This window comes from Bactrocera dorsalis, chromosome 4 (assembly GCF_023373825.1).
Source record: "Bactrocera dorsalis isolate Fly_Bdor chromosome 4, ASM2337382v1, whole genome shotgun sequence".
Lineage (NCBI taxonomy): Eukaryota > Metazoa > Arthropoda > Insecta > Diptera > Tephritidae > Bactrocera > Bactrocera dorsalis.
In genome coordinates, this window is record NC_064306.1 from 65277810 (window position 1) to 65301908 (window position 24099).

The window sequence follows — 24099 nt, forward strand, 5'->3', positions numbered from 1 at the left end:
TTTTAATTTCAAATACGGTATTAAAAAAAACTGGATTAAGAATAAAAACAAAAAATAAAAACAAAAAAATAAATAAATTTTAATGCCAAGCAAATTTCTTACCAAATATGATAAACCGTATTCGCAAAATGACGAACAATTATAATAGCAAATAAATAATTTTATTATTATTTTTTTTTTGAGAATTATATTTGCGAATCCGTTATACACTTTATCAAACGATGTTTTCAAAAACTACTAAGATCTTCAATCTCCAAATCATGCTAATTACTCTTTTCCGCGATTTGATCGCCTTCACTGGCTGCTGGCTGTGTTCGATTAGCTTCCTCTGGTTTCATTGCGGGGAAGAAGAGCACCTCCTAAAAACACACAAATTATAAAAATTTTTAGATACTTTCAATAAAAATATTTCCAATGTTTACCTTAATGTTATTGGTGTCGGTGAGGAACATAGTTAGACGATCAATGCCCAGACCCCAGCCACCTGTTGGTGGTAAGCCATATTCTAATGCTGTACAGAAGTTCTCATCAATCAGTTGCGCCTCATCATCACCAGCCGCTTTATCGCTCGCCTGTTGGGCGAATCTTTCACGCTGCACCATCGGATCGTTCAACTCGGTGTAAGCATTACACACTTCCTTCTTCATGACGAACAGCTCGAAACGTTCCGTCAAACCAGGTTCGCTGCGGTGATATTTGGCCAGTGGTGACATTATTTGCGGATGCTCACAGATGAATGTTGGATTTATACAGGTTTCTTCAATAAAATCACCGACTAATTTATCCAGCAGACGTGCCGTTGTACGTGGTGGCGGACATTCGATCTGATGTTTGGCGCAAAGTTGTGAGAGGAATTCGGTTGTCTCTTTGCTATTAAACGTTGTTGCTGGTGGAAATTTAACGTTTAATTTTTCTTCTAGAGTTTTTATCATCGAAACCCTTCTAAATGGTGGCGTAAAATCAATTTCTTCCTCGGGACCCTCAGGTCCTTCGGGATGGTATTTAATTTTATAAGTACCATGAATGGCTTTCACCATACCTGAGATCATTTTCTCAGTTATTTCGATAAGATCATTAAAATCAGCATAAGCCATATAGAATTCGCAAGTGGTAAATTCTGGATTATGCGTTAAATCGATGCCTTCATTTCTGAATTGACGCCCAATTTCATACACTCGATCTAATCCACCAACAACGAGCATTTTATGGTACAATTCAGGTGCGACACGCATATACAAATCCATATTCAAGTCATTGTGATGTGTGATGAAGGGTTTGGCAGTTGCACCGCCAGCAATCATGTTCATCATGGGTGTTTCTACTTCCAAGAAACCCATGCGATCGAGGAATTGTCGCACAAATGAGACAATCTGACGAATAAAAAAATTATAATTCAAACGAATTATTTGCAATTCAAAATAAACTTACGTTTGCACGAATTTGGAAGGTTTCTCTCACTTTGGGATTCATGATCAAATCCAAATACCTTTGTCGGTAACGTGTCTCTTTATCCTTGAGACCGTAATGCAAATGAGGCAGCATATGCAAACATGGTGACAACAGTTTAATCTGTATTGGAAAAAATTAAAAACAGTTAGTAAAAAAGACGGAGTAAAATTATATAGATTTTTACCTCTTTTGGCACCACAGAGAGTTCACCCTTCTTGGTTTTACCGGGGTAACCGTTGATACCTATAATGTCACCACGTCGTATTTTTGCAGTATCAGGCTCAAAGGCACTTTCGTTATGGTATAACTTAGCATTGGCCATTACCTGCAATTTGACACCCTCACCGCGCAAATCGTAAAATATTAATTTTACACCAGATTCCCGTATTGCATGCACGCGACCAGCAACGCTGTGTAAAAAAAATAATTAATTATTTATCTTATCAAATATTATAATTATGAAAATATTACTCACCTCAGAGAGACGTCTTCAAGCATTTCACCCTCTTTAAGATTCTCATATTTTTTAATGAAATTTTCCAAAGAAATACTAACGTTGAATTTATGAGGATAGGGATGGGTTTCTGGTGATTTTTTTAAATCAACAACAGCAGCTGAACGCAGTTTAAAATATTCATTTGGTGAAATTTCCTCTTCTGACGCCGCCGCCGACTTCTTTTTTGGAGCATTGTTATCAGCATTAGCACTTGCTGCAGCCGCTTTTTGCGCCTCCTTCTCTGCCTTTTCCTTGGCTTTTTGCTCAGCTTTTAGACGCCTTTTTAGCTCACTAAAAACAATTTCATTGAATCGATTAAAATATGTCAACTTTCAATGATATCCCTGAGTACTAATTCGATAAGAAAATTATTACGAAAAATAATATTTTATCTCGAAAAATGTGTCCCTCACCAAATATGTTTCACGTTAATAAAAAATCGACGAGTTAAATAAAAAAAAAATACACACATACAAACATACGCATACAAATGAATTATAAAAACCAAGCACCTATTCGCTTACAGTTTTGTACGCTTGCTTGGTATTTCTAGGCATATTGTGGAATGAATATGTCGAGTGGCTACATTCTGGCACCAAAACTTTAATTCTTTCTGATGGCACTTCAAATCAACCTGTCGAAATGCAGCATGAAACTGACGCAATTTTAGAAAATTATTTGGTGTCGTGTACGGCCTTAGAAGTTTATACATATTCTTTTTTTTGATATCACTTTATTTTTCGATACACATCAAACTAGTTAAACATTTGTAATTATTTGAAAATATACACTTTGTATGATTTTTTAATATTCACACATGAAACTGCAACTGGAATTCTGCATGTGTTTCAACATAACCACACATTCGGTGATTCAATCTGATGACATGGAATCAGTGATTACATTAATCCTTTCAGCAATTATTTTCAGTTTCACTTACTTTTTTGAAAGCTCACCAGTTGCCTCAGACATTTTACCCAAAGTTTAGGATAAATTCGTTAGTAAAACCCGTACAAAAATAAGAAAACCTTTATTCGAATATACAAATCGGCGTGAGCCAACAAATGTCAAGAATCGTGGCGAAACAATGTTGTTTCTTTACTTAAACTTGACAATGGGAAAAAGCAGCCCAATTTGGTATTTTATTATTCAATTTCTTTTTTTTTCATTATGTTGGTAAGTTATTAGCCTAAAAATTTCCACAAAGAAGCGTAGCTTTCTTAAAATTAAATTAAATTAAAACTTAAGAGGTTTTTTAATTATGGTTTTGAAGTTAACAACATACTATTCAAAAGCCAATAATATGGTTCATGCTGTGTTTTAGTTTATGCTTAAATGATGTTGAGCAACAACCTTACTATTTTTATGTTATTAAAGAAAGTTTCGGCAATGCTTCTATGAAAAATCAAAAATATTACGTGAAAAAGTGTGATTTATTTAAAAACATATTATATAATTGTTAATAAACATTCCATGCAAGTGTTGAGTCATAATAATGTGTGAAATAATTGATTTATAAATAAGAAAATTAAGAAAATCTATTGCAAATGATTGAGAAAATTTTTATGCGGAAGTAGTTGTAGAAAGTGTGACAAAAAAAGTGAAAACTGCTGCACTGATTAAAGAAACATATGATTAGGACTCCCTATATAATCAATAACATATTGGAAGATAACAAATATGATTTTTATAATTAAGCATGGAAGTTTAATTAAATTAGTCCAACTAGAAAAATCTATAAATTTACATTCTGTCGTATGATCGTTGGAAACAAAGTAGTGAAGAGGATAGCGGGTGAATATGTGCGGAACAGAACGAGTTTGAAGAGAACAAATAAACTTGTGTGAGAATTGTGAGAAGAATAGCGCGAGCAAAACAAATGGCTAAAAAACGTGCATTTGCAGCGTGCGGAGCCGATATTCATGAGCTACATGGTTAAATGCAATACCGGCGTGACAGGCAAATAATAAAATAGCAACTATTGAAGAATTGTGCATGTTGGCTGCAGATATGGGTTACAAAGCGAACGGGGAGGGTGGTAATAGCGGTAAAGGTCGTACCAACGGTCGTGGAATGGGAGATGACGACGATGGGGGCGATGAAGAAGAGAGTAACACGTTTTATGAGGCAGTCAGTGAACCGGATCTTTGCTTAGACACTCTTAAAATAACGAATGACGTCACATCTGTAAACAAAACAATGCAAAGTTTTGAGGAGGATGCCGAAGAGATCGAGGGTGCACATTGTTTACCGCAGGCGACAGATGTTATTGACACTGAATCCGCTGCGCCGTCGGGAGCGCATACAACGAATGTGATTCACGATGATGTTCTCGTTGATACCGAGTGCAGTTTGCGTGGAGATCCGCAGAAGGAAAACATGAAAGACAAAGATAATATTTTTATTGATGAAAATACAGCAACACGTCCGAAAAGGACTAAAAGTAGGTTTCATTATATAATAAAAATAACAATTAAAATTTAATATACATCTTTATACGATTTCAGATCTGAAAGACTTTAACAAAATAAATCACACAATTATGCCTGATGATCAACAACAGAAACAACGTCAGCAGACTTTGCTCACAACCAAATCGTGTGAAACTCCAGCAACTGCTACGCTTTCGCCAACAAATTCACACAGCGATAGTGGTAGTGTTGGTGGTGGTGCCAGACGTAAATCCTGGACTCTTTCACCGCAAAGTAATGATTCTACACCACAAAGTGGTGCCAAGAAAAAAATAAAATCCCAAAGCCAAAAATCACCAACGGCACCGCTGTCATCAGGAGTAGCTGGTACAGAAAATCTCAATTTATGGGTTGCACGTGAATGTTATGAAACGGTACCGGCCGAGACGGTTTATGAAGTAGAAGATGACATCCTTGTAGTAGATGATGAAGAGGCAGCTGTCGAAAGTTTGCTTGGTGCTGCCGCTGCTTTTCAACCGAACTCCATTAATAAGTCAGTGCAACGCAGACAAAAGCATCTACGTCAGCCACAACACAGACCCTTGGAGCGTTCGTGGCCGCCCAAGGCACTGGGCAAAGACTTAAATATGCAAAGCGATGTTTTCAAGTTTGATATACTTGATATTGATGAGAAGATGGATAGCTTTGGTGCTATTGGGTGCAGCTCAGCTGAAGGCTTTAGTAGCGCTACAAGTAGTGCAAATAATTCTCCTTTACTACTCCTTAACAATGGCCCTCCTACATCCACCAGCCCGCAATATGATTTGCCCTCGGGCACAATCAATCAAACTCCCGTGAAATTTAAGCCCTTAATTAAGAAAAAGATTGGCCCAGATAGTTATATAAATACGATTACCACAAAGAAGGTGCCTGCTTCGGAAACTTATGAATTTCCAACATTTCCTGTTAAAGATAACTCAAGTTCGAACGTAACCAATGCAACGACTGCAAATCAATTTCCACACATACGCCAGCATCGACCACTAACACGCGTCATGTCGAATGGAAAGGGTCCTGTAGCTTGTAATGCGCTTAATTACGATGATTTAGCAGTTGGTGGCACACATTCGCCACGCCTTTTGCTCTCCCCAAAACGTCAACGCAGTCCACCTTCGGGATGTTCCTCACGGAGTGCCTCGCCATTGGACTTAAATTTAAGCCCTGAAACCAGTTCTCCACCAACTCCTCAGACTCAATTTAAATTCAGTTCCAATTTGGGAAGCGGACCATCATCGCCTGCTACTCATATACGCCCGCAACAAAGGTTATTAAAACGAGTTGGCGGTGGTGTCGGTAAGTTTCTTTGACTTTTAATTAAATTTCTAAGAGTGTGTTTAACTTGTGTGTCATTTGAAACAAAATAGGCGCAAATCTCGTATGTCCACCGACACCCACACACCATGCTCGTCGCCATCAACGACTACAATCCAACACCTCCGCATTGGCAGCATCAATGGACACTGCGTTAACCGGTACGACGTGCAATCAAATGGATTACAACTTGTCGGCAATGCCAAAGTCCCCACCGATTGCAATTGGTACGGGAATTGGTGGTGTCACAGAACACCACGCCATTGATGGTGGCTTAGTAGAAACTGCCGATACAAATGGTACAGCAAATGAAGCATGCAGCACACGTCTACCATCCATACCGGAACGTGGTGCTGCTGCCGGCTTTCTTCGTGGAAGTTCGGCTTTCGGTGAAGGTGAGTCGGCCACCGAACCATTACCGCCCGCTTGGGAAGCGCGTATGGATAGCCATGGACGTATTTTCTATATTGATCATACGACACGCACAACCTCGTGGCAGCGTCCTGGTACGAATGGCGGCGCAACTCTAAATGGCGCTGGTGAGTTTAACTTGTAGACACGTAGTTTGGATTTTAACATTCATTCCTTTCACATCTTCTTTACAGGACGTGAGCACCATCATCGCCAACAATTGGACAGACGCTATCAGTCCATTCGACGCACAATTACCAGTGATAATCGTCTCTCGAATGCCTCCGCTTACAGTGTGAGCGATAATGCCGCATGTAATAACACTGCCAATCAATACCCAAATTCCATGCACAGTAGTCCAAACGCGGGAAATAGTAATAATTTAGGTAATCTACAAAATCTCAGTCTTTCTGTGCATCCAGCTGTTGTGATGCTCTGTCGTCCCGACTTTTATTCCATGTTACACACAAATGAGGATGCATTATCGATATATAATCGCAATCCGGCACTAAAACACATGATTATACGTATACGCCGCGATCCCCAATGCTTTCAACGCTATCAATATAATAAAGATCTGGTGGCGCTGGTAAATACATTCGCACAGCTCAATCGAGACTTGCCCTCTTGCTGGGAGACTAAACTCGATCAGTCGGGTAAACAGTTTTTCATCGATCACAATAATCGTAAAACCTCGTTCATGGATCCACGTTTGCCCATTGAAAGCGCACGTGTCGTACGTCAAAGGCATCAGTTGCTTTCCCATCAATCGCCACAACTCTCAGCACATTTCCCGCACGCTCACCATCCACACCAGCAACCACAACATCATCATAATTTCCAATACGATGCGCTCGACGGCAATTGTATTTCGGCGTCGGGAGTACCGCCACTGCCACCGCCCAGGCCGCCAAGCACTGTACGCACCGGCCCGAATGGTGCCTTGCGTGGCGCCACTGGCGGCGCTAGCAGTTATGAGCAATACAACGAGGTGCCTGTAGCTTATAATGAAAAGGTAAGTTTCTAGAAAATAGCGTATACAAATTTATATTTTTTTTTGTACTTTTTATTTATTTTTTTTGAATTTTGTGTTTTAGGTTATCGCGTTTTTGCGTCAACCGAATATTTTGGAAATCTTACGTGAGCGACATGGTCAGAATACAGTTTCACGTTCCTTGCGTGAGAAAATTAATATTCTACGTGTAGAAGGTGTACCGGCGTTGGAGAGGTTAGCTCACGATTTGCAGCTGACTATTTTGTTAAGGTGAGTTATTTGTAATTGTTTCGTAATTGTAGGTTATGTCAGGCTATTCAACAACATTTTAATAATACCAAGCAAGAAATATAAACTGTGGTGTTACATTATTATCCATAGCGTTTGAAACACTCAGTTGCTGCTTGAGATCTACGCGGCTACATTCGTGTTCTTTTTCGAGGTTAAAGTCCAATCTATCCTCGCACATCTCCGTCATAATAAACCTATCTCAATATTTTTTATTATACTCCTATTCCTAAGCTTCTGCCATTTATCTAGGTTCCTTTTTTTCGATCGTTTAGGGTCACGAAGACTACAGCTACTTTTGGCGTATATATCGAGCTAATTTCACTCAAATCCGTTATGATTTCCCAAACTTTACTTCTGAGACAACAATTTAAGTCTCCACTAAAATACACATACGTCTATATACTTTTAAATATATAAATACGAGGGCTGCTATATACATATATTCTGGCCTGATAATGAAAATAGGCATATTTATCAACGAAAATGTTTTTTTTTTTTTTTTCTCGTTGGATTTGGCTCGTCTTGGAAGACCCACACGGTCGATTGCTGTTTTGTTTCGGGCTCATACGCATAGATCCATGATTCGTCACCTGTGACGATCTTATAAACGTCTTTTGAAGCACCGCGATCGTATTTTTTCAGCATTTCTTTACACCAATCCACACTATCTATCTGAAGGTATGTTACATGACGGTCTTGCATTATCAGTTCACGTACGGCATCGATGTTTTCTGGCACAACGGCTGTTTTTGGACGACCTTCACGGAATTCGTCTTTGAGCGAGCGTCGGCCACGTTTGAATTCGTTGTACCAGTTTTTCACAGTGCTATAGGATGGTGCTTCATAGCCATACAAAGATTTTAGTTCATCGATGCACTCTTGTCGTGATAATCCACGTCGAAAGTTGTGAAAAATGATCGCACGAAAATGTTCACGAGTTAATTCCATTTTTGGCCGAGATGAATTTTTTAATTCCCTGTAAATAAAACAATTCACGATTAAATGACAAAACGTTCTGAGTGATGTTATGCTAAAAAATGTCAAACTTTCCAATGGAAATGTCAGATTGCACCTGGCAACACTTAGTGTTGCCTACGTCAGAGATATATATATAGCAGCCTACGTACCTCTAGGCAATTTAATATCACTAAAGCGTCACCCTATATATACATAAGTCGTTGAATTTACTTCCATAACTTCGAATTAAATCGCTTTCCATCATTTCGATTATAAGAAGGTCGTTCGATGCCACTTCCCATTTGCATATCTAATGGAACTCACTTAATAACCAATCTAAATCTATTGTTTCCCACGCTTTTTATTTAAAATGTCACCGCAATAGTTTTTATCTAAATCAAAATCAATTACAAGATGCTGTCAGCTTCACTCGAATGGCCCCAAGTACAAGCATTTCATTTTTTCCGCTCAATTAATCTGTTTAACTGCCTTAATGGCACAACAAAATCTTACCACAAAACAAGGCTGTGAGCTTTAGCTGCATGAACTTCCTGTTCGCCGTAATTAACATAGCTTTCCGATTTTCGCAAACGTTCAAGATCAAAGCTCGCTTGCACGCTTGTTGGTGTACTCCTCTGCAGCGCAGCTTTGGCACGTCGTGGTCGTGCGCGCAGCTCAAAGAGCCGTCATTAATTAAGTGTTGGTCCTGCATGAATGATTTCGCTTTAAGTATGTTATGGCTAAACTTAAGTGGCAAGGTTGTCTATTCACCTAACAAGGTTGGGTAAAAACTTCCACTAAATGCCAAATATTATTAGTCATTGCGATTAATATTTACAATTGCGATACTTTCCATTATTATTGCAGTCATTAGCTAATTATCCATATGCATTTGTAGATATCTATGTATATATACATATATATATCTAGTAGCTGCAATATAAAGTGTTTTCAGTTAGGTCAATGCTCTTTCAGCAGTCAATGTATTTGAAGAAGGTGTGTACCTCTGTATTCAGTTTTTTATAGCAAATTTTATTGTTCAATTGGCTATGGCACAGCGTTAATGAAAACAGAAGCGCCAGTTAATTTCTAAGGCGATTAGGAAATTTTGCGAAAATCTTGAACTTTTGTTGTAGTGTCTGAAAATATTGCAACCTTTTCTTCTTTACTGGCGTAGGCACCACTTACGCGGTTATAACCGAGTTTACAACAGCGCGGCAATCGTTTCTTCTTTTCGTTGCTTGGCGGCAATTGGAGATTCCAAGTGTACCCAGGTCCTTCTCCTTCTGGTCTTTCCAACAGGGTGGATGTCTTCCTTTTTCTCTCCTCACGCTGTGGGTACTGCTTCCAATACTTTCAGAGCTGGAGTGTTTTTATCCAACCGGACGTCATGACCTAGCCAGCTTTGCTGCTTTTTCTTAGTTCGCTGAACTATGTCAATGTCCTCTTATATCTTGTACAGCTCATCGTTCTATCAATTGCGGTATGCGAGGTTGTTAATGCGTAAAGGATCCTAAATCTTCCGCAGAACCTTTCTCTCGAAAGCTCGTACGGTCGACTCATCATCAGATGTTGTTATCGTCCATGCATTTGCAGGACGGGGATTATGAGCTGCTTGGGTAATTTGGTCTTTGTTCGTCGAGAGAGTACTTTACCTCTCAATTGCCTACTCAGTCCAAAGTAGCACCTATTGGTAAGAGTTATTCTGCGTTGGATTTAGAGCCTCACATTATTGTTGGTGTTAATACTGGTTCCAAGATAGCCGAAGTTATCTACGACTGTCAACAGTGACGTAGTAGCCAAGTCGCGAGTGATAGATATTTCGTCTTGCCCTCCTTCATTACCAGACGCATTTGCTTCGCTTCCTTATCCAGTCTTGAGAAAGCAGATCTAATTGTCCCGTTTAGTATCGAACGGCTCGGAGAGGTCCTTCCCAATCCTGTTGGAATTCTTGGTATTGCTCAACATCAATTTACACATATTAGTTTTGCGGGGATACCAAATTCAGATATCGCGGCATAAAGGCAGCTCCTTTTCGTGCTGTCGAAAGCTGCTTTGAAATCGACGAAGAGATGCTGAGTGTCGATTCTCTTTTCACTGGTCTTTTCAAAGATTTGGCGCATAGTGAATATCTGAACAGTTGTTGGTTTTCCAGGCCTAAAGCCACACTGATATGGTTCAATCAGTTTGCTGACGGTTGGCTTTATTTTTTCACACAATATGCTCGATAAAACCTTATATGCGATGGTGAGGAGGTTTACCCCATGGTAGTTGGCGCAGATTGTGGGGTCTACCTTTGTATGGATTGAGCAGAGCACACTTAAATTCCAATCGTCGCGCATGATTTCGTCCGACCACATTGTACAAAGAAGCTGATACATGCTCCTTATCAGCTCTTCGCCGCCATATTTGAATAGCTCGGCCGGCAATCCATCTTACCCCACCGTTTTGTTGTTCTTCAGACGGTTAGTTGCTATTCGAACCTCACCATAGTAGGGCAGTGGCACATCTGTTTCATCGTCATCGATTGGGGACTCGGGTTCATTTCGTAGAATATTTCAGTATTATCGCTGTCGGCCAGCTTGTTATGCTCTTCATACTCACGAATTTCGGCCTCTTTCTTGTTTTTTTTTTTTTGCAAATGCGGCTCGCTTCCCTTTTCAACTCTCGGTATCTATCCCATCCCGCACGTGTTGTGGTCGATTGTAACGTTGTGAGGTAGGCAGCCTGTTTTCTCTCCGCTGCCACACGGCACTCCCTTTTCGGAATAGCAATGGTTTCGGTTGCCGCTGTACGTAAGGAGCTTGAAATTTTAATCACTAGCTTGTAAGTTAATTTCATCTGATCAATTCCCTTTAAAATGCAGTCGATCCCTTTGATAATTGGTCGGTACCTTAACGACTGCATTCCTTTCTTTTGAAATTATTATGCAAATTGCGATCTAGTTTAGGAAAAAGTGAATCAATTTGTATTAATTATTTATTCACCTGCATTTCGTAAATAGTTGTAAAAGGGCTCCGTAGTGTCGTTATAATTTATACACAAATCATTTGTTTATAATTTCGAAATTAATATATCAGGGGCGGTGGTTCTGGGTGGCTCTCGCCTATCAGTTGATTGCTTGACACTAATTAAGAGCACTGCATCATTTCACCTGCCATTAGAGCCAATATTCAGATGCTGTTATTTAACGGGAATATATATAATAATAGCTGTTTGATTGTGAAATCTTTTGACGGCTTCACATTAACTGATTGATTTCTTAGTATATGCTTTTAGCCGCTATAAAACAATTAGCATATCGGCATTAAAAATAGAAACACGTATATAAATAGACGTCATTTTATATCTTCGCAATACTATATGCATACATACATACATATGTGTAATATGTATGGTGTAAAAACAAAGTAAAATAATTTCCAAAATATTAAGTTGCAGCATTAGTAGGCACGTGAGACATATACATACGTCATTTGATATTGCGAAGATATGTAAATTGAATATCTTTGCAAAATAGGAAGAATGACGTCCATGTATCACATGCCTACTAATGCTGCAGCTTAATTTTTATGCCACGAAAAGGGGTTTATTAAGTTTGTAACATCGGTAGTAATATTTAGGGTTTGTCCGGAAAGTAATAGGACTGAGTCGATTTAAAAAAAAATTATTTGAATCAATCGTTACAATTCTTTAATAACTTTTAAAATAGGCTTCTTCTGCGTCGATGCAGTGCGATTTCCAAGCATTGAAGGCGTCCCGGAAGGCATTCTCCGGAATAGCCGTGAGAACCGAGGTGTATACTGCTTGGATCCTCTCTGTCGTCTCAAAACGCTTACCTTTCTATGACCTTTTCAGACAAGGAAACAAAAAAAATCCGGGGGTCACATCTGATCTGTAGGGCGGCTGCAAAAGCATTGGGTTGCCGGCCTTAGTTAGGTAGCTATTCACAAGAAAGATTGTGTGATGCGGTGCAACTTCCAATCGTTGTCATAGCCGATTGACCCTCCTTTTGAGTCTCTTGAGGACTTCCACGTAAAACTTGACGTTGACGGTTTGTCCAGGAGGAACAAATTCATGTTGGACGATGCCTTTGATGTCAAAAAAGACAACGAGCACTTTGTATTTGCTCATTCATCAGCGACCTCTTCCCGGCCCTCCAAAAAGACCTGTTGCCACCGAGACACACCACTTCTTGCTAAAGCAACATCTGCGTAAGCCTGCTTGATCATATCAAACGTCTCTGTCGCTGATTTATCGAGTTTCAAACAGAATTTAATCGCGTTCCTCTGCTCTAACGGAAGCTGCATTTTCGGATTGCACCAATCACAGAAACACGTCGCGCGAAAATGTTTGTCCTAACTCTCCAGGTGTTCGGAGACAATTGACGGGTCACCGTTCGTTAGCTTGGAACGCCCTCTACCGAATCCAGTCGGTGCGCTCACGCTCCGAAGTACAGCCGCGGCGGAAGAAAATCACTCCTATTACTTTCCGGACAAACCCTTTAAGCACGTCTCCCCAGATCTTAGCTCCGTATAATAGGACACTGATTGTCGTCGACATTAGGAGCTTTCTCTTTTCTCAGCCGGCCTCCAAAGTTGGCCATTAGCCTGTGCAGTTAGGAGGTGATCTTAGCTGTCTTTTCTTGCGGCGTGCTGGATTTGTACACAGAAGGTTAGTCTGAGGTCCAGTCTTACGCCTAGGTAGTTTACTGCTTTTTGTGTCCTAAGAATATCCGTAGTCGTTTGCATACTTATATCGAAGGGTATGTGCTTATTTGTTAGCAGTAGAAGCTTTGTTTTTTTGGAGTGAGTTCGAGGTTGTATGAGTCGAGCCATGCTTGCGTCCGTATCTTGGCCTGATTACGCTTTCCTCGCGCTTCTTCTGTGTCTCTTGCTGTAATTACTGTTGCAATGTCGTCCGCGTAACCCATTATATACGATTTGTCTGGCATTTCGAGTTTCTGTATAGCGTCATAACCGATGTTCCACAAGTCTGGGCTTAAAATAGACCCTTGTGCTGCTCCTGGCGTGATCCCTCTCTAGTTTGGTACAGCATTTTTCTGTTATTATAAAGGGTGATTTTTTAAGAGCTTGATAACTTTTTTTAAAAAAAAAACGCATAAAATTTGCAAAATCTCATCGGTTCTTTATTTGAAACGTTAGATTGGTTCATGACATTTACTTTTTGAAGATAATTTCATTTAAATGTTGACCGCGGCTGCGTCTTAGGTGGTCCATTCGGAAAGTCCAATTTTGGGCAACTTTTTCGAGCATTTCGGCCGGAATAGCCCGAATTTCTTCGGAAATGTTGTCTTCCAAAGCTGGAATAGTTGCTGGCTTATTTCTGTAGACTTTAGACTTGACGTAGCCCCACAAAAAATAGTCTAAAGGCGTTAAATCGCATGATCTTGGTGGCCAACTTACGGGTCCATTTCTTGAGATGAATTGTTGTCCGAAGTTTTCCCTCAAAATGGCCATAGAATCGCGAGCTGTGTGGCATGTAGCGCCATCTTGTTGAAACCACATGTCAACCAAGTTCAGTTCTTCCATTTTTGGCAACAAAAAGTTTGTTAGCATCGAACGATAGCGATCGCCATTCACCGTAACGTTGCGTCCAACAGCATCTTTGAAAAAATACGGTCCAATGATTCCACCAGCGTACAAACCACACCAAACAGTGCATTTTTCGGGATGCATGGGCAGTTCTTGAACGGCTTCTGGTTGCTCTTCACCCCAAATGCGGCAATTTTGCTTATTTACGTAGCCATTCAACCAGAAATGAGCCTCATCGCTGAACAAAATTTGTCGATAAAAAAGCGCGAAACACATTTCGAACCGAACACTGATTTTGGTAATAAAATTCAATGATTTGCAAGCGTTGCTCGTTAGTAAGTCTATTCATGATGAAATGTCAAAGCATACTGAGCATCTTTCTCTTTGACACCATGTCTGAAATCCCACGTGATCTGTCAAATACTAATGCATGAAAATCCTAACCTCAAAAAATTCACCCGTTACTAAGGTAGCTCCACACCACAGCTCGGAGGTAGTGGGGACTCTAAAGCTTTTTTCGAGAGCGTCTATCATTTCCACCCAACTAGCGCTGTTGAAGGCGTTTCGGACATCTAAAGTCGCCAGCAACACTATTATTTTATATTTATGTCGTCTACGCTGTACGTCTTCTACATATTCATTAACGCATTTTATAGCTCCTAGAGTTGATCTGCCGGCTCGAAAGCCATGTTGTCTAGGGGAAAATCCTCCAGCTTCGTTGATAGCTGCTTCGAGTCTGGGTTAAATAGCCTTTCATCGAGTTTTCCTGCTGTGTCAAGCGATTTTTTCAGGATTTCTGCAAGAATCCCGTCCGGGTCGGGTGATTCGTTGGCCTTGAGCTTGCCAGTGGCTAGTTGTATGTCTACCTATGAGGGGGCAACAAACAACATCATTGTTTCATGATTTGAGATTATTTTATGGTATTTTTACAATTTCACTAATACATTCTTAATTGTTGTAATTGCTTTCGGTTATTGAACTGCAACTGCAAAACGTATGTATGTATGTTTGTATTTATATATTTATATATGTATGTATAAAAATATAATTTGATTTAATTTGTTGATTTGCAGTTATAAACACACATACACAGCTGCACAGGCGTTTGGGGGCGTGTTAGCGGTTACTAGATAATTATTATTCATGAGTGCCGTTATAAAAATACCTATGTGTGTACATTTGTAATTAAAACAGCGCTTTATTTGAAATACCCATACTTACATATATAAATATGTAAATACGTGGTTAATTTCGCTTTAATTTCCACCCTCGGTGAGCTAATAAACAATTATCAGTCGTTGGCTCATTCGATATAAACTTGTTGCTGAAAATTATGAAATAATGAATGCATATTTCCGATTATTCATCTCTCAAATGATAACCACTAATTTGATTACCCACTTACTAAGCGTGTACAGGTGTATCTAGTGGTTGCAACCTGTAAGCATCTAAATTTATCGATGAAGTTGAAGTAATCAGTAGAGATTTCAAAAGAAATTTCCATGCCGCCAATAATTTTTTCATTTTATTAATCGTAACGGGTGATTTTTTTGAGGTTAGGATTTGAGTTTGACAGATCACGGATTTCAGACATGGTGTCAAAGAGAAAGATGCTCAGTATGCTTTGACATTTCATCATGAATAGACTTACTAACGAGCAACGCTTGCAAATCATTGAATTTTATTACCAAAATCAGTGTTCGGTTCGAAATGTGTTTCGCGCTTTACGTCCGATTTATGGTCTACATAATCGACCAAGTGAGCAAACAATTAATGCGATTGTGACCAAGTTTCGCACTCAGTTTACTTTATTGGACATTAAACCAACCACACGAATGCGTACAGTGCGTACAGAAGAGAATATTGCGTCTGTTTCTGAGAGTGTGGCTGAAGACCGTGAAATGTCGATTCGTCGCCGTTCGCAGCAATTGGGTTTGTGTTATTCGACCACATGGAAGATTTTACGCAAAGATCTTGGTGTAAAACCGTATAAAATACAGCTCGTGCAAGAACTGAAGCCGAACGATCTGCCACAACGTCGAATTTTCAGTGAATGGGCCCTAGAAAAGTTGGCAGAAAATCCGCTTTTTTATCGACAAATTTTGTTCAGCGATGAGGCTCATTTCTGGTTGAATGGCTACGTAAATAAGCAAAATTGCCGCATTTGGGGTGAAGAGCAACCAGAAGCCGTTCAAGAACTGCCCATGCATCCCGAAAAATGCACTGTTTGGTGTGGTTTGTACGCTGGTGGAATCATTGGACCGTATTTTTTCAAAGATGCTGTTGGACGCAACGTTACGGTGAATGGCGATCGCTATCGTTCGATGCTAACAAACTTTTTGTTGCCAAAAATGGAAGAACTGAACTTGGTTGACATGTGGTTTCAACAAGATGGCGCTACATGCCACACAGCTCGCGATTCTATGGCCATTTTGAGGGAAAACTTCGGACAACAATTCATCTCAAGAAATGGACCCGTAAGTTGGCCACCAAGATCATGCGATTTAACGCCTTTAGACTATTTTTTGTGGGGCTACGTCAAGTCTAAAGTCTACAGAAATAAGCCAGCAACTATTCCAGCTTTGGAAGACAACATTTCCGAAGAAATTCGGGCTATTCCGGCCGAAATGCTCGAAAAAGTTGCCCAAAATTGGACTTTCCGAATGGACATTTAAATGAAATTATCTTCAAAAAGTAAATGTCATGAACCAATCTAACGTTTCAAATAAAGAACCGATGAGATTTTGCAAATTTTATGCGTTTTTTTTTTAAAAAAAGTTATCAAGCTCTTAAAAAATCACCCTTTAGTACAGGTATACGACATATATTGGAGAATCAATTGTGGTTTAGTGTTTGAGGTCGACATATGTATGTATGTAACAAGCTGGTACAATAAGAGAGGGTTTTGTAGTTAAACATAGATTAAGTTAGGTTAGATCGTAGGGATGATTCAAATTTGCCGGATCTCACTTGGACCGATATTTGTTTTTTGTGTTAGCCAAAGACTTCTAAAAGTGGATCACCAGATTATACTAGATTGACGAAGCGTTAATATCAATCCCAGCCCCTTCGCTAAGTGCTTCAAAGGAGATATTTCAATCTGAAGAAGAAAGTGACAATATGATTCTATCTTGCCTTCCCCATAGAGTTTTGGCAAATACTGTTCTATAGTATATTTAGCTGCACCGCGTGTAAACATATTGAACAGCGTCCAGTTAGAACACCTATAACTGCGTAGAGGTTGGCTTTGCTAAGAGCTAGTAGTTCAGAGAGAGTAGTTGAGAGGACCGCACTCATAAAGGGAAAGTAACCTTAGGGATTTTGCAGCTTTCGGTAAAAAAACTAGCTTAGTTTTATTTGGATTTGTCCGACGCAAGTTGGCAAAGTGGCATGGAGGCCTTTTCGCTGTTTGGCGCCAATTAGAGATTTCAAGAGTAGCCAGGTCCTTCTCCATCTGGTCTTTCCAACAGAGTGGATGTCTTCATTTTTCTCTGCTTCCCCCGGCGGGTACTGCGTCGAAAACTTTCAGAGCTGAAATGCTTTCAAATACATACTTTAATTCGCTGAACTATGTGAATGTAGGCGTATATCTCGTACAGCTCATCGTTCCATTGACTGCGGCATTCGCCGTTGCCAATGCTTAAAGATTCATAAATCATCTGGAGAAGCTCTCTCTCGAAAACTCGAAAAGTCGACTCATCAGATGTTGTCATTGTCCATCCCTCTGCACCACACAGCAGGACGGGGATGTTGAGTGACTTTTAGAATTTGGTCTTTGTTCGTCAAGAGAGGGCTTTATTTCTGAATTGACCTGGAGAAAGCAGAACTAACGTCGCGGTTGTTGAGCTCAATGATATCAATATCATCAGCGTACGCCAGCAGCTGTACGCTCATATGGAAGACTGTATCTTCTCTATTGAGCTCTACAGCTCGAATTATTTTCTGCAATAGTACATTGAAGAAGTCACAAGATAGAGAGTCTCCTTGTCTTGCTTGGAATCGAACGGCTTGAAGAGGTCCTTCTCGATGCTGAGGGAGCTTTTGGTATTGTTCAACGTCAGTTTGCACAGCCTGTTAGCATCGACCAAACCTAAGCATCCTTATGTTACAGTTATGTTATCTAAGTAGGCACCTGCTTTTTAATCCATAAAAAATTTAAGCACAAGTGGAACTATATCTAAATATATGTACATATGTATTTACAAAAAAAAACTTGACTTTTTTGTCATAATTAACGGATAAATGAAATTTGCATATAAATATGAAAGATGTAGGAAATGTTTTGAATACTAAATTAATTGCCTGTCAACAGGTGTGAAGCAAATGCATCTGCTTTATCATTTTAATTTTTACGGATTATATTAAGTATGTATGTATGTATTACTTACGCATAGACACGTTCGTGCATTGTCTGGCATGACAAATTAATGCGATGCGCATATCACTTAGACGAAATTAAATTTTTGCAATTAAATCTTTATTATGCTCGACATAAGACGGCCTGCCTTATACTTGTATATATGTACTCCGTCTGCTGGAGAAAGAGGATGACTCACTACCAGCATTTTCTCATATAAAAACTTGTCACAGGTTGATACTAGAAAACTAACCAATTTTCTATTCAAATGTGTATATACCTAAAGATAATGAACAATTTGATAACTGTTTTACATCATCTCGATGTTTATACACCAAATATCCATCCCAAGCACCCATTTCTATTCGCTTACGCGTGTCTGTCCAAAAATATGTCACTAAATAAACTGCGGCAACTACATATGTATGTATGTATGTATATATAAGTACATAAGTAAATACTTTAATACTATTCACTGCAAATTATGGGTGGATCTACTGTTATGAATAGTTAATTGTTTTTTATTTGCCCACTTTAAATGCGTTTGCGTGTGTGGGATGAGAGATGCGGCTTGAGCAAATAATTGTTGTGTCAAATTTTTGTCGTCAAAAATCTATACAATTCTTCACTGTTTGTAGGTATATACTTAAAACATGTACAGTGTTGGGTATAAAAATGGATATAGTTCGGCTAATTATTTATGTTTTCAATTTAAAGATACATTTTTCCATATAATTGCGAACCAGGGCGATAAAGACATAGCGATCTCACAATTTTTCGACACCATTTTCCTTGTAAAAGACATATTGGCTTTCCCAAGACTCAGACCTTGGTGATGTTTTCCTTAGGACTGAGTACAGGAAGAAGTAACTTGGAGTCACATCATCGGAACAAAAAATACTTCAATACTATAACACTAGCAAAGCCATTTTTTGGTTTAATCAGCAGCAAAAAATTTTGTTTCATATTCCGAGAGCTGTATAATTTATACACATATCATGTTGTAGGTTAGGTCGAACTACAAAACGTCTGAATTCAATTCTAGTGACTACTTTTCAACTTGCATGTGTACGAATATCTTGTCACCTTTAGTGGTTAGTCTGAGATTAAATTTAGATTATTGGTATGGTGGCCAATAAAGGAAAAGAAATACGCGGCACGGCGTTTGGAAAGCATAGAAAGAGCAGCTAGTATATGCATCAGTGGAACTCTTAGAACAACCCGAAGCACCAAACGTTATTTTACACTTACTGCCAAAAAACTTGTTCTGTAGGCAATTGGCAGCGAAGACAGCTCTTAGACTGGGGGAATTCTCCCAATAGTCGCCTGTAATAAGGGGCATTCTACTTAGAAAGTTCCCGCTCCTATTCAATACCACTGAACTTAAATTCGGTCTCCAATAATGCCTTCCCTTCCAGAGAAGATTGGAAAAGGGGCGAGGTGGACAGGAATGCAGGGATAAGCATCTATTCGGATGGGTTCAAACTAAATAATCAATTGGTTGATGATGTCTTTTAAGTGAGTTAGATACCAAAATCGCTTTTATGGAGAGATCGCAGCATTGAATTTTTTGTTTTGACAATGAGCTTGGCTTGCAATGGGTTCCAGGACATAGTGTTATTCCTGGTAACTGTGAAGCAGATGAACTGTTCAGAACAGGCACCACCCTACAATTAGACTTTGGAAAAGAGGAAATTTATATGCCTCTAACTGCTTGTTGATATTTAAGCGACAAACATGTTATAAATATAGCGGAGTCTCGATGAAGGCAATCCCTTACTTGTTCAACAAGCAGGCAAGAATGGCAGGAATGGAATATAGATCGCATATACGGTCTATTATAATTCTAAAAGAATGACATAAGAACTCCAGCAGGAGTACTAACCGATCACTGTCTAATTAGCAGGCATGCTAGCAGACTACGGACGGGATATAATGACTATTCTAGAAGCTGACAATGTATAGAAGAAAATGATACCATAAAACATCTTGGGGAATGTAAAACTCTGTATACGAAAAGAATAGCAACTATCGTTCGAGGATTTCTTGACGATGTTTCGGAGGTTGTAGATAAAACTTTTTGTATCGATGAACTTCATCGGAAGCACGAGGTAGTTCAAACCGTAGACAATAGAGTGAGAGGATCTGATTCGCAGAGATTTCACAATGAGCCTCCTAAAGGCTAATGTGCGTCGTTGGACAACCACTCTTCCTGCCTAAGATTAAATTTCGAGTTTTTTTATTGTTTTAAAGAAGTTCATATTCAGAGTGAGATGGTGGGAGGCAGAGAGGCAATCAGAACCGTAGTACAGGTTGCCGATAAAAAAAATAGTTTTACTAACAAAAAAGTTTTGAAGACTTCAAAATTTTGCTAGATTTTCTAGTTCGAATATTGGGGGATTAACCTGAAATGCATAATATTTTATAATTAACTAATTATTTCGAAAAGTTAGTGTTACTTTATACACCTCGATTTCCATTCTTATTTTCATGTCCGTACCTGTATTTCGGCAAATAAATGTAGAGTTAGATATAATATGAGTAAATATTTAGATACGCATGTGTTTGTAGTAGGTCACTGTTTCTATGCTAAACTTTATTCATACAATATAATAATATTCATACATAAAATTTAAAAGTAAAGACAGATATATGTATGTATAGCTCCAGAAATATTTTACATTGGTGGGAAATATTTTATAAAAAATATGTATTATATCACTTGAAAATGACTTGAGAGTCCTATCACTAGAGAATGAGGCATATATATTTTCCATGTTCCAAAAGAAGTCGAGTTGGGATGTGATCTAAATAGAATATGTTTATTTCAACCTTTTCAGAGTATCAATAAAAACCTGTACCTTGGTACTTGTAGAATGGTGAATGGATTTCCGCATGGCTGACGGATGTCTAGATCGCCACGTTGACGGACAGATATTCGGAATTCAATTCGTCGCATAATTCACACTCATAACAATTTTGCAGACCCTATAACTATATACATATATAACAGGCCAATTGAAAAGTTCACGGCAGACCACAGTAAAACACTTTTTTCGGCAAAATTCGTTTTTTTTATTCAACATACCATAGCTCCATTCAAGGATGATGCAATGATTATAGCAACACTCAAACTTTTCGATACTATTTTTGTAGTACGATCTGTCTTTTGCTTCAAAGTAGCTCCTAGTTACGGCGATCACTTCTTCATTCGATGAAAATTTTTTCCCAGCCAGTTTTCTTTTGAGATCTAAGGGAAATAGTCGCTGGGGGCTTTATCTTTAGAATACCGTGGATGCGGAAGCAATTCGAAGCCCAATGCATGGATATTTTGCCAGCCGACTGTTGAGTATACCACACTTTGGAACGGGTTCATCATTTGCAGTCCACTCAGATGACTGTCAATTGGAGTTCGGAGTAAAATGTTGGAGCCATGTTTCATTCATTATCACATATCGACGCAAAAACTCGAGTTTATTTTGTTTGAATATCTCCAAACACTGCTACAAATTATCAACTTATTTTTGGACAAAAGTGAGCTCGCGCGGCACCCTCTTTGCCCTAATATACGTGAATGATTTGATTTACGTTCAGTTCATAACTTTTTAGTGCCTGATATCTGAAATAACTCACTTTACGATCATCAAAAATTCTTTCAAGGACTTTCGTGATGTTTTCCTCGGTAGCAACCTATTTCGGGCGTTCACTGTGTTCACCATCTTCGGTGCTCATTTCGACTGGTCTAAATTTAGCATATCAATCCTTGATGGTTGAATTTACTGAATTTGTTCACCTAACGCGAGATAGATATAGGGTGATTTATATATAGTGACGAGAAATATTTATCAGAGTGACGAGGAAAGTTGAAATTCGGTTGACTGTCTCTCTGTTTGTTCGTCCGTTTGTCCGTGCAAGCTGTAACTTGAGCAAAAATTGAGATATCTCGATGTAATTTTGTATGTAAGTTCCTTCGTAGATGGGCGTATTCGGGTCACTGCCACACCCACAAATCGCCATTAACCGAAAACACATAAGTGTTATAACTAAGCATTAAATTAAGATAGTCCTTTTCTTATAATGGTATGTCTGAAATGGGTTGAATCATATACTTAAAATAAAGATTTTCGAACATCCCGTTGACTTTACTCTATATGACTGGTTTTACCCCTTAAAGTATTTCCCTGCCTTTGATTTTTGCTAGTTGCAAGAGTATAAAATGTTCGGTTGCACCCAAACTTAACCCTTCCTTACTGGTTTTATCTTAGAATTGATATATCTGCATTGTTTTTAGCTTTCATAGAATACTGAAGCTATAAAGAAAGTATTCGCAAATCGGTGTAATCATATGCCAGTATATTCTCCTGTAATTACATATAGATTTATGTTTTTTATTTGTTTATTTATGTTTTTAATAAAACTAATTGCTGAATGATTATGACATTATACTTGTATGATTGCTTGCTGCCTCAATGACTGCTGCAAAAAACTCTAATCACAATTGATGCATGTACCATTATTTGTACAATACTTATAATTTACGAGCACACAAACATACATATGTACATTTAAGTAGATACACAATGTTTGGTATGCACATACATATGTGTGTATGTATAATACTTCCATATGGAAAACTAAGTGTTGAAGAAATGACTCAGAATTTTTGGTGTATCGAACGTTTTGAGAATTGCTCATACAATGCATATATGTATATACATACATACATACATATGTGTGGATGAATGTATGTATGTATGTCTGTTTGTTTGTATAGCCGTGAGTATGCATGCACTTGTGCCTTGAGCCTGAACACAAGCCGTGTATTGTTATTAATTTGCAGATTGACTGAGGAGCACTTTGAGCCAATCGAACGCCACACATTCACATACATACATACATATATATGTATGTACATATGTGTGAATGTGTGTGTGTGTCTTCAATATGACTATGACAAGTTGCAAAGCGTATGTTTTCGCTTGATTTTGTTTGGCTTATTAGCTCATTTCGGCTATGAAACAAGCTGTGACTACTTGCCGCACTAAAGCAATTAAATAATAAGCCTTTCTAACTGGCGTTTATCACCAGCGGCGCTCGTACAGTAGCACTCATTCACCAGCCTTATTTTTCCACATTTATTTATTTGCTTATTTACGAGCGTTATTTGTATAATAGCTTAGCGTTCGTGAAATAGACGTGCTTGTATGGGTGCTTTGGGGGGCGCGTACGCTTGCCGACAAGCGGCATGCTATAGTGGCTTGGGCTTGGGCATGGGCATGGGTATGGGCATGGGCGCTAGTGTGCAGCAGCGAATGCCACACGCCATAGCAGAGTGCAAGCGCACATACATACACACACACATACATGCATACACATTTACGAGCGCATGCTTGGCTTGGGTATCGATCGCCGGCTGAGTTCTACCGCCTGGTGATTTTAAATTCGAATTGGATTCGCGCGCGCACACTCCCAACTAACTGTTCGCCAGATAACGTTCGCTGCGCACTGTTCTAGTGCGTTTAGAATTCTTGAGACCTCGACGGCGTTAGGTTTTGTTTTGTTACTGTTGCGTCGCGTTGTGAAAATAGTGAAAATCATATGGTTAATTTTTGAACAGCAAAATTAAAAACAACAAAGAGTTTGGCGTAAATTTTTAAAAACAATAAATGAAACATTTTTAAGTGTGGTCGCGTTGTGTGTACAAGTGTTAACCTGTGTGAACAGTGCGTAATTGTTTTTTGTCAATAAGAACTAAAAATAAATTGGCAAATATTTTTTAAAGATTATGTGGCGAGTAATTATTTTTT

At 38.9% G+C, this 24099-nt stretch overlaps 2 protein-coding genes across 4 annotated transcripts in view; one reads left to right on the plus strand and one right to left on the minus strand.

The window, feature by feature from the left end:
* Positions 1-139: 139 nt before the first annotated feature.
* LOC105225206 (lysine--tRNA ligase) lies at positions 140-3039 on the minus strand. Of its 2 annotated transcripts, none has more exons than XM_011203574.4 (6): positions 2886-3039; positions 1925-2236; positions 1634-1859; positions 1429-1569; positions 423-1370; positions 140-359 (listed from the first exon to the last, which is right to left on the minus strand). In XM_011203574.4, exons 1-6 carry the CDS (start codon positions 2915-2917, stop codon positions 264-266), a joined length of 1755 nt encoding a protein of 584 aa, XP_011201876.2. In that variant the 5' UTR covers positions 2918-3039; the 3' UTR covers positions 140-263. The 2 variants fall into 2 exon arrangements, with proteins under 2 accessions (XP_011201876.2, XP_029405633.2); XM_029549773.2 differs by lacking the exon at positions 2886-3039 and adding an exon at positions 2470-2798.
* A 273-nt stretch (positions 3040-3312) lies between these two features.
* Positions 3313-24099, plus strand: part of LOC105225207 (E3 ubiquitin-protein ligase HECW2) — a 39364-nt gene continuing 18577 nt past the window's right edge. The window contains exons 1-5 of one of the 2 annotated variants that reach the window (XM_011203575.4): positions 3313-4388; positions 4453-5709; positions 5781-6266; positions 6333-7153; positions 7236-7402. In XM_011203575.4, the coding sequence (XP_011201877.2) occupies positions 3941-4388; positions 4453-5709; positions 5781-6266; positions 6333-7153; positions 7236-7402 (3179 nt within the window). In that variant the 5' untranslated portion in view covers positions 3313-3940. Of the gene's footprint in view, positions 4389-4452; positions 5710-5780; positions 6267-6332; positions 7154-7235; positions 7403-23578; positions 24016-24099 lie in introns of those variants that run through there. The other variant, XM_019989877.3, reaches the window with a different exon arrangement.